At 41.7% G+C, this 12,104-nt stretch overlaps 1 protein-coding gene across 1 annotated transcript in view; it reads right to left on the bottom strand.

The window, feature by feature from the left end:
* ZFYVE1 (zinc finger, FYVE domain containing 1) overlaps positions 1–12,104 on the bottom strand; it is a 50,411-nt gene that overhangs the window by 20,823 nt on the left and 17,484 nt on the right. The window contains exon 2 of the mRNA XM_008584077.1: positions 6,447–6,951. Within this exon, the coding sequence (XP_008582299.1) occupies positions 6,447–6,951 (505 nt within the window). The remainder of the gene's footprint in view (positions 1–6,446; positions 6,952–12,104) is intronic.

Consider the following 12,104-nt stretch of genomic DNA (forward strand, 5'->3'; position numbering starts at 1 on the left):
AAGAAAGAAATACGTATTTCACAGGGCCAGTCCCATAGCTCACTTGGGAGAGTGTGGTGCTGACAACACCAAGTCAAGGGTTAAGATCCCCTTACCGGTCATCTTTTAAAATAAAAAAAAAAAGAAAGAAAGAAATACGTATTTCACAGGGCCAGTCCCATACCTCACTTGGGAGAGTGTGGTGCTGACAACACCAAGTCAAGGGTTAAGATCCCCTTACCGGTCATCTTTTAAAATAAAAAAAAAAAGAAAGAAAGAAATACGTATTTCACAAATCATTCAACTATAATAATTTTCATAGTTTTTCCTTAATACTATTCACAATAGTTAACTTTCTCTGAATATTTACTACATAGCAAGCACTTTGTTTCTTAAGTATGTCCTCATTTAGTCCCCACCTCAACTTTGTTAGGAACATTCTAGTATCACACCTACTTTATAGATGAGGGAAAGGTTTGAAGAAGTAGTACTACAAGGGCTTATCTATTTTATTCACCACTGTATTTGCAGCACCTCAAACACTACCTGACACGCGGGCATACTCATTTATTTGCTGAATGAATTAATTAAAAAATAAACAAATTTCCCAAGACCAAGCAACTAGTAAGTGGCAGAGCTGGGCTTCCAACACAAGTCTATCTGACTCTAGAGCCCACTTTTTTAAGTACTGTGCAAAAAACACAAACCTTTTTTCTTGTTTGTTTTTTAATTTGGCAGCTGGCTGGTAAGGGGATCTGAACCCATATCAAGCACCTTGCTCTAACCAATTGAGCTAACTAGCCAGCTTCCCTTTCCTTTTTTTGGTAACTTTTCACTTTACGTAATTTCAAACTTGTAGAAAAGGTGCAAAAATAGTACAAAGAACTCCCATACACAATTTACCCAGATTCACTCATGGTTTCCATTGGGCCCCACTGCAAATCTTTTACATTCAATAGATTCAGCAAATCAGCATATACCCAGAATATGTTCCTGTGTAAACTACACCATGCCCAGCTTTACGCCAAACCCCATTCTCCTATCCCTTCCTTCCCATTCCTCCTGGTCCCATGTCTGTCTCTCCTAACCCATTGGGCATCCGCATGCCTAGCTCATCCCCTTGTCAACATTTCCCCCTACCCTCTCTCCAAGATCTCCCACCCCCAGCACTGTCCCAAAGGCCCTGCTCCTCTCCTGTCCTCTGCCCTAGACCCACAGGCATGGAAACACGAGGTATGTACAGAGCAAACTGCAAAGAGCAAGCATCAAGCTGATGAATCCATTATGAAGAACGGTAAATTAAAGAAGTACCTATTTAAGACAAGAGATTATGTTGAAGTAAAATCCTTGAAATACTAGAAACAGGCAAAATAGAAAAAGATGCCACAAATGCTAAAATACTTAAATAGGATTATATATCCAACTATGCGAAATGTTGGAAATGTGATAGATGTTCACTGTTAAAAATATGTACATTTAGGGCCAGCCCGGTGGCTCACTCGGGAGAGTGTGGTGCTGATAACACCAAGGCCCCGGGTTCGGATCCCATGTAGGGATGGCCAGTTCGCTCACTGGCTGAGCGTGGTGCTGACAACACCAAATCAAGGGTTAAGATCCCCTTACCGGTCATCTTTTTAAAAAAAAAAAAAAAATGTACATTTATAGTCATTACCTTTTGATACAATATTCTTTTTCAAGAAAATATAACTTAGGAAAATAATTCCAAACACAGAGTTTTTATGATATTTAGTTGTGGTGTTATTTATAATAGAAAAAAATTTACTAACAGTATCTTGTACAACAGTTGTTAATTTGGTACATTTAGACATAAATTTGGAACAGAAAACATTGTGCAGCAATCAAAACTATTTATAAAGACCATATAGTAAAGTGTTCATGATGTTGCATGGAGAAAGGATAACAAATTTGTATCTATAATATAATGGCAAGCCATATATCTTTTTTTTATTGCACAGAACACATACTGAAAGGGCACACATGAAAATGTTAACACCTATCCCTAGGTGAAGGATTATAGGGAGTCTTTGTTTTCAGTTATACTCTACTGTGATCTCCATGTAAAGTACATAAACAGGCAGAGCTAACGGATGCTGTTAGAATTCAGCTGCCCCTGCCTGGAAAGGAGCATGAGAAGGGCTTCTAGCAAGAGGAAGCTGGTGTTTCATGGTCTGGTATTAATCACATGGGTGTGTTCAGGTTGTGAAAATTCATCACACCATACACTTTTGATAAGATGTGCACTTGTCTATATTATATTTCAAGGAAAAATCTTAAAAAAAAAAACAAATTTCACTGTAAGAAAAATCTAGACATGCCAAAGCATAAAAGGAAAGAAACGTATGTCTTCCACTCCCTTCCACTCCCAAAAAGTAACTACAGTTCAATGTTCACTCTTTCCAACTTTTTTTCTATACACTTAGCAACATATATGTGCAACTTGCTTTTTTATCACTTAATTACATATTGTCGGTAAATGTCCTTGTCAAATATACTCTGAGAAGTTCCTTATTCTTTTTTTTTTTTTTTTCCTTTTTGTCTTTTTTCGTGTCCGGCAACGGATCGCAACTCTCAGTGTCACGCCCGCACCGGACCGGGACCGGCAACGGGATCGCAACCCTCGGTGTTGCTCCCGCATCTCGCTCAGCCAGTGAGCAGGAACCGGTCTGTATGTGGGATCCGAACCCTCGGCGGGAGCACCACCGCGCTCCCAAGCGGCGCACTGTAGCAGTGCGCCACCGGGCCAGCCCGTTCCTTATTCTTTTTAACAGCTATATAGTCGTCCATCTTGTGCACATATTTAACCAGTCACTTACTAAAGAAGATTTAAAATTCTGTACTTTAAAAATTTTTGGGGCCGGCCCGTGGCTCACTCGGGAGGGTGCGGTGCTGATAACACCAAGGCCCCGGGTTCAGATCCCATATAGGGATGGCCAGTTCGCTGGGGGCCGGCCCGTGGCTCACTCGGGAGGGTGCGGTGCTGATAACACCAAGGCCCCGGGTTCGGATCCCATATAGGGATGGCCGGTTTGCTCACTGGCGTGGTGCTGACAACACCAAGTCAAGGGTTAAGATCCCCTTACCGGTCATCTTTTAAAAAAATTTTTGATCTCATGTGATGAGGTTGCAGCCAAACTTCTAATGTATAAGAGTATTAACTTGCCTATAGTCTCACCATTTGTCCAGAAATTTGGGCAGTGGTTGTACAGATGGATTCAGTAAATGATTTGGAGGTAAAGGTTGGAAGGACTTTTTGTTTTAATTTCCTTGAATATTTTAACAACAAAATCACTCCAATAATATTGAAGATATATTAGCTCAAATTTAAAGGTATACTCATCAAAGAGACTTATCCATAATTCTGCAATTATGCCCTAAACCCATTTTCTCTTTAACTTTTCCAGTGGCAGCTATTTTTGAGGGAAGGAGCAGGCAGTGCCCTGGGGGTAGCTCATCGGTTACCAACTTCTCCCAAAGTCGTCCAGGAGCCCAGCCAGGCTAACTTCACTTCCTCCCAACAGCACCTCACAGCTTGTCCCTGGACATATATATCACTGTTCCCAAATAAGTTGGTTCTGCCCATTTGTAAAACAAGAATAATTCATTTGCCTACTAAACTCCTACCTAGGAATTCTTCATCCACTAAAAGAACAGGATCAAACAGAAAATCAGAAATTGTAGGAGACAGAGAAAAATCTCATCAATTTGCCCACAATTCTAGCATCTCTCCTACCCTACATAAAATCTGGCTGCCTTGGTTCTATCTCAAGGTTTCAAGAAGCAGCATGGTATTCCAGAAACAGCTCTGGATTTAGGAGTTAAAAAACTTTGTTTTGAATCCCAATCTTGCAACTTACTAGCTAGAACTTCCTTGGGTACATCACATAAGAAGCTCTCTGAGTTCAGTTGCTTCATCTGTAAAAGGGGGCTGCTATTTATAGGCTGAATAACAAAGATACAGTAAGATAGCATTTATTTCAAAAACACCTGGCATAGTACATGGCACATAGCAAAAAGTACAATAAATAACTTTTCAGGGGCTGATTATTTCAAAATCCTGAACTGGCAATTAAACCTTTTTCTCACCATAGTGTAAAGATCCAAAGTGGCATAAAAGTACTGATCACAGGAGACATCTTAACATCAGCATTTCTCACCTGCTCTCCTTACTTCATAGTCACTTGCTAATGGGTCTCTTCCTTCGTCCTGGAACATTTAGATTTCTTGTCTTCCTATAGGTCATGAGTCACTGATACCTCCAGAATCAACTGGTCCCAGGTCCTTCAAATTCAACCTCCTTCATGGCCCATTCTGTCCACTTCCCTCCAACTGCCACAGCCCTGGCTCAGTCCCCACCACTTCTCACCTGAGAACTGTGATAACCTCCTGACTGGTCTTCCTGCCGTCCGGCACATCCTTCTAATTCATCCTGCAATGGGCTGCCAGGGGATCTTTTGAAAATATAGATCCAATCATATAACTCTCTGCTTAAGATCCTGAAGAGGCTCTTGTCATACTTGAGAACTGAATCAAGGCCACCCATTATCTGATCCCCGCTATCTCTACCACCACTCCCTTCCAACCAAGCTATGCTTCAGACATACTGAGCCTCTTCATTTATTCATTCAGCAAACATCTGATGAAAGCCTACTGGGTGTCAAGCACTCATCCAGGCTCTATGGATTCAGCAGTGAATAAGACAGACAAGGTTCCAGCCTTCATGGAGTTTCCATTCTAATGGGAAAAGACCAACAACAAGTAAGCAAACATACAGGATGGCTTCAGATAGTGACTGGTGCCCTGACACAAATGGACGGGGTGATGCGATGCGAGTGTAAGCACTAGGGCATAGGAAGGACCACATGACAGGAGGCAGTTGGGAAAGGCTCTAAGTGGGTGAGATTTGAGTTGAATCCGAGAGACACATGGCTAGCTGGGGAAAGAGTGCTCCAGGCATATAGAGTAGCATACACAAAGGTGGGAACAGAGAAAGGGCTGGTACGCCTAGTGGGGCAAGTGTATACATCCATGTGTGTGTGACATGCACACACATTCACATGGTAGGGGGAGCATTCAGTGGGTGGGGGGAGAAGGAAGGGGGATACCTAGAGAAGGAGGTCAGAGACACCAGCAGGAGTTAGAGTGAGGACACCATATTTAGGAGTTTGGATCTTATTTTTGATGTAGTCAAAAGCCATTGACAGGTTGTAAGCAGGAGTACAACATGATCTAAGTTATAAGTTAAGCTTTTGAAAAGGTCACTCTGGATGCTGTGTGTGGAATGCATTGAAGGGGGCTAGAATGGGATTTAGGAAGCTATTGCAGAACCACCTGGGGTTTCCTGAACACAACTTGCTCCTTGAAGTCACTAAAGGTTTGCTCCTCCTAGAACATCTTCCTCCCCTCCTCTATCTAGCCAAGTCTCTCAGAGTTCAAATGTACCTCCTCTTCCCTAGATCCCAGTAGGAGGTATAAAGAATCCCTCCTTTGCAGCCCCACAACTCAGAGCCTGCATATACTACAGAACAGAATACCACGTGGTCTCTCCAACTAGACTGCTAGCTATTCAAGGGTGGGAATTGTTTTTAGCTCTGAGCCTCAGTGCTCAGCACATGACATGTGCACTCAGTAAACTTGCTGACAGTGGACAGGTGAATAGTGTCATTGTTTTAGGGGCCCATACCACTGTCCCCCTGCATCCAGTTACTGTTGTTGTACCTCCTCCCTTATCCTCCACTCAGGTAATGATCATGCTTCTTATTTCTCTAAGAAAATAGAAACAATACAATAATAACCTCCACACACACACACCCACCACATCCATGTGTGTACCTGCCACCATATCCATCTACTCTCCCTCTTGTTGTTATGGACTGTCCATGCTCCTAACTAAGGCCAGCCCTTCTACCTGGGCATCACCCCAATTGTTCCTCTCTCACATGCAGGCGCATCTGCACTGTGCCCTCTCTAACGAATCATTCCCATCAGTACACAAATATCTGTGATATCTCACATCTTAAATTTTAAGAAGGGAAAATTCTTTGAAATTCCACATCAGCATCCAGCAAGCACTTCATTGTTCTACTTCCCTTTATAGAACTCCAAAAGAGTTGAATATATTACTACCTTTATTCTTCTCCTATTCTCTCTTGATCTCATTCTGATCAAGCTTTCATCCCCATCACCTCAGGGAAACAGGTCTTGTCCAGATCACCAAGGACCTCTGTATTGCCAAAGCCAATTGACAATTCTCAATCCTTATCCCACTTGACCTACCAGCAGATTTTGCTATGGTTAACCATTCCATCTTTTTTGAAACACTTCTTATGTCTTACCACAGCAGAAATTTTTCTGGGCTATCCACAATCACCAAGTAGCTATTGCAGTCTAATGGCCGCCTTCTTGTACCCAGAACGGTCAATCTGGGATGCAGTACCACGTGTACTCACCAGAGCCCAGTAGTTGAGTGTGCACAGTCTCATGGAAAATGATAACTGCAGGGCCCAGAGTGGATAAGGGGACATCCAGGCCACAGCGGGCAGTGGTAGCCTTGAGCTCCTTGGTGAAGTGCTTCAGATAAGCTTCTGAGGCATCCCCAAGGAATTTGAAGAGGTCATTATGCAGCCGGTCTGCATGAGTTCGATAGATGACGAGGTCTGAGATGGCCAAGACCTTAAGTAGCAGCCGTGTTCTCTGGCTTAGATTCACCGTAGCCCCCAAGAGCCCTTCCGTGTCTATCACTGCTACCTTGTGGACTGGGTCATAGGCTGCCCACACTCCCACGGTGCACGACTCCTGGGCAGGGGAGGTTTTAAAGACTTCACGGCCATAAAAGAAAGTGTGGTTAAGGGTATGAGACTTTCCATCGCCTGTATTTCCAAAAATGGAAACCACTTTCAGATGCTGATCAGGTTTGCAATCCAATTTCCTAATAAAGTCCTCTTCATTTGTTACCTTCAAAAAAAAAAAGATAGTGAAATATAAAAACTGCAAAATAGCTAGGAATACCTACAAGAAGAATGAGTGTTTCCCAGGGTCAAAGTCTTTGACTGACTTGTCAAAGTGGCAAGGAAAGGAAGCCCCAAGAAAAGAGGCCCCCACAGGAGGAGCCCCTGAAGGCTTAGTCAGTAAAGAACTTAGTGGTCATGAAAGAGTTAAAACTCTAAGAAGAAAACATAGGAATTAAACTTTGTGACCTTGGATTAAGCAATGGTTTCTTAGATATGACACCAAAGGCCCAAGCAACAAAAGAAAAAACATAAACTTGATCAAAATTTAGAACTTTGTATTGCAAAGAACACCATCAAGATAGTCAGAAGAAAACTCACAGAATGGAAGAAAATATTTTTAAATCATATATCTGATAAGGGATTAGTGTTCAGCAAATATTTGTGTCCTAATTGTTTCTTGTCGTGACTGTACCAGTTCCTCCTTGATAGTCTTCCTAAATCCTTGCTTGCTAAACTTCAAAGGGGGTTTAGAATGCTATAGTGAGACTATATATTCCTACTGTTAGAAAATAACGTGCATTGTACTGAAGTAATATCTACTGACCTAGTAGTGGTTTTATAAAACTATACTATTTCCCTATTGACTTGTTATGATTGGCTAGAAAATTAATGAGACTAGCATTTGAAAGAAATTACATCTGAAAGATTCTATGGGAAAATGTATCCTGAACCATTTCCATTAGTTTTTCATTGGGGAAAAATTATTATGATGGCAGATTTTCCTTAAACTCATGGTAGTCTTTTAAGGTAAGTCTTTTTAGGTAAGTTTCATTTACCTAACCTTAGACTGGGAAAATGGGAAAAGCATGTAAAATATCATATTTTTCTTAGTACCAAAGATATTTAAAAAAAAAAAAGAACAAAAGATTACATTTCTCTTATTCTAAAGACATTAAAACGTTTTGCAGTTATAATTATAGGCTTTGTAATATTTTGTTTTATATTTCCAAAGTATTTTTTATCAGTATAAAAAAAAAGAACAAAAGATTACATTTCTCTTATTCTAAAGACATTAAAACGTTTTGCACAGTTATAATTATAGGCTTTGTAATATTTTGTTTTATATTTCCAAAGTATTTTTTATCAGTAATCCAAACCTCAAATATGCTTATGAAGTGGACAAGCAACAGTTTTACACCCTCCATCCCCAATTATCAAGTGGAAAGGCTGAAGTGCAAATATTTTCCCTCTAGACATAATAAAAATGTCATTGTTATCTAATAATATTTAGGTAGAGATGTCAAAAAAATTTTTGTGTGAAATTAAAGTAACTACCAAATAATATTTGCTTTACACTTCTGGGAAACAAAAAAGGAATGAAGTACTGATACATGCTACAACATGAATGAACCTTGAAAACATAAATGAAAGAAGCCAGACACAAAGGGCCACACATTGTATGATTCCCACTTACGTTAAACCTCCAGAACAGGTGAATTCATAAAGACCGAAAGTAGATTAGTGGCTGCTAGAGGCAGGGAATAGAGAGAGGCTGCTAATGGGTACAGGGTTTCTATTTGGAGTGATAAAAATGTTCTAGAATTAGATAGTGGTAAGTGTTGGGCAACTTTATAAATATACTGAAAACACTGAATTGTATGCTTTAAGAGGGTGAATATTACGGCATGTGAATTACTTCACTCACGCATAACCCCACCACTAACAGTTTTAAAAAAACACTGCAGGGCCAAGCCCGTGGCGCACTCGGGAGAGTGCAGCGCTGGGAGCTCAGCGACGCTCCCGCCGCGGGTTTGGATCCTATATAGGAATGGCCGGTGCGCTCACTGGCTGAGCGCGGTGTGGGTGACACCACACCAAGGGTTGCGATCCCGTTACCGGTCACGAAAAAGACAAAAACAAAACAAAACAAAACAAAACACTGCAGTCCTTATAAAAAGCCAGGCCAGGAAGAAAGAGATCTGGGGCCAACGAGATCCCAGACTGGCACTCCTGATGCTCAAGGTTCCTACTCTTAGGATACAGAACCCCAGGGACAAAGCTCCTAATCTAAATAGGTTGTTTCTATTCCAGCTAAAGGACTGATGAACATTTACACCAAGTATCCTCCAGCCATCAGAGAAAAAAACATCTTTTTGATTCTCAAGATTCTGCTGTTTGATAGAGAACAGTTAGAGAAACGTAGACAGACCAATGAGTGAAAATATGATAAGCCTTATTTCCTGTAACCTCATCAAGATGGTAAACCACTCATTATTCTATTAATGACATCACCATTGTTACAATATTAAGAGCCTCAATGTTAATGATAATACTAACAATTCACTAAGCAATCACAGCAATGACAGTAACTTACACTATACCATGAAGGCAGAACCATGTCTATCTTATCGTTATATGCACGGCACTCAGGACACAGCCTGGCACATAGGAGCTCAATATCTAGTTACTGAATGAACAAATGAATGAATGACAGGCACCTTGCTAGGTACTTTAACCACTTTTCCCCACCATACACCTTCCGCAGGGCTGAAAACACAGCAGCATTCAATAAACGTGGTGATGGGCTAACTGACCCACCAGACAACTGAGAGAAACAAGAAGTTACACAGAACAGTCCATTTTGGACCTGTGTCACTCGGCCAGCCTGGTTCCAAGCTGCTAAGCTGGCCAGCAAGAGAAACAAAATAAAAGCTCCATGAATCTCTACCAGCAAGGAGTCAGATCGGGTCAGGGTGGCTGGCTGGAGGAGCCATTCACTTTCTCAAGAAGTCCTTGGGTGGGAAGCTAGGCCTAAGGATTATTTCCCCATTGGAAATCTACTGTCATGAATCTGTTAACAAACCAACCAACAACTGCTATCCAAATACCTAAGAGTGAGCACCTGAAAAAGGGCATGTGGGAGCCTTTAGATACAAAATTAAATATCTCAGGATTCATATTAAGTTCCCACCAAATGATGTACATTATGTAAACAAATAACTCATTTGGGATAGAAATAAAACACTCCATGTCAGCATCTGGGGATATTATTTTGGCAGGCGGTGTCCTGGGGCATGTTAAGCACATGTGTTCATGTGCTGGGCAAATGCATGTGAGTCCAGTGCAAAGAACTCTGGAGGAGAAGCTCAAAGCCTTAGGCTGGTTTTTCTACTGACAAGCCATGGACAATCATTTAACATGCCTTGACTGCATTTTCCACAGGTAAAATGAGGATATAACCATCTTTGCTTCCCTTGACCAAGTAGTAGTTGCTAATCAAATAAACAGATAAATGAGAAAATGCCTGGCAAGCTGAAACTACGCTTCATTCTTCCTTCCTCTGCCTTTCCTGTCATTTTGCTCTCTGTTACTACTAATTCATCCTTAATCTGTGGGCATTTTCCCCTGAGCCAAAAAGGAGAGAACAGCCTGGGCCTAGGCGGTAGCAAGACTGGTTTTCAGTCAGGGAAGGCAAAAGTAAAGGAAAAATAAGAAGATTCCCTTTGTTGAGGGAAGGAAGGAGCCAGAAGGGAACAAGGCTTCTGCTCTACTCGTTCTGCCTGTTTGCAATCAATGACCCCACTTTGCTCCACTCCTGGAGTGAAATAAGCTACCTGACCGGAGCCCTGCCAACTGGCCACGCACCCCACCCCACCCCCATTTACATGTTTGAAATGGTCCTTGGCCCTTACACAACAGCAAAGGCAGGAGTGACACCACAGCTGCCCCTCCCCAACTTCTGCCTTCCATCCTCCCTGAGCTGGCTAGATTCTTAGGCCTCAGGCAAGTCAGAAACACCCGAATTCCACTCCTGGCTTTGCCTCTGTATGGCCTTGGAAAAGTTACTTAACTATTGAAGCCTCAGGGAAACAAGATAATAACTATACAACTCCTAGGTATACCAAGAAGACTAAATAAGATAAAGCATGTAAAGGACATAGCACAGTGCCTGGAACACAGATAAATGTAAGCCATTACTATTTAAAGACCAGCTTGCTGGGAAAGCACCCAGGTGAGCCGCAGTAGCAACTGGGCTTGCACCTGCTTATTGCTCAGAAGTTGCTCATTCAGGGACCGTTCAGCAATGTGGTGAGATCTAAATTGACTCTACCAAAAAATGAAAGCTCTCACTGCTTGCTTCAGATAACTCCTTTCCTCTCCCTCTAATCAAAATAATGTTTTATTATTAATACTGGATTTATAGCTGGCTCTTAGTAACCATCTAATATCATATTATTCTTTAAGAAACCCAATAGCACCTACCTATTTCTCTCTCTCTCCTTCTATCTCACCACAAAGCTTACTTCATATAGAGTTCCAAGCAGAGTTTGTAAAGTGAAATATAACAGTACTCAATGATCCCCATTGTTCCAATTTAGAATTTAGAGTAGTTCATAGTAGTGAAAAGTGTTCCACAGTCAACCTCTGATCCAAGCAGGTAAAGGGAATGATGATACTGTCCCTTCTTAGCCTTCAGAGAATCATTCCAGGAAGAATGATCACACTTGGGCTTTGTTCCAAGGAGGCCTGGGAAGGGGAAAGCAAGAGATGGAGAAGGAACTAAAGTAAAGAGCCTTGGAAAGAGGAAAGTTCAACAGAGCACAGTCACACTCTAGAACTTAAACCACAAAGACACCAGAAAACACTCCCAAGTAAAGTAGCTCAGCACCAAGGTCCTTTGAGTTCTGGCCCCTTTGGATGAAAAGGATCTAATTTGTTCCAATTAGGGGCCGGCCCGTGGCTCACTTGGGAGAGTGCGGTGCTGATAACATCAAGGCCCCGGGTTCGGATCCCACCTAGGGATGGCCGGTTAGCTCACTGGGTGAGCGTGGTGCTGACAACACCAAGTCAAGGGTTAAGATCCCCTTACCGGTCATCTTTTAAAAAAAATAATAATAAAAATAATAATAATAATATGTTCCAATTACAATCATACAGTCTTCTAAATTTTTACAAAGGTGTTCCCTGTGACTGAGGGCACAAATCAGCTCTGCAGCAGATTGGATGTTCCCCCAAACTCACTGAAGCTTAATCCCCACTGTAACTGTTGAGGGTGAGAAATCCTATTATGGTAATGGAAAGGTGGGACCTCAACAAGGTGATTAGATTGTGAGGACCACACCCACGCAAATAGATTAATCCATTGACGGTTTAATG

This window comes from Galeopterus variegatus, unplaced genomic scaffold, assembly GCF_000696425.1.
Source record: "Galeopterus variegatus unplaced genomic scaffold, G_variegatus-3.0.2 Scaffold101, whole genome shotgun sequence".
Classification (NCBI taxonomy): Eukaryota; Metazoa; Chordata; class Mammalia; order Dermoptera; family Cynocephalidae; genus Galeopterus; species Galeopterus variegatus.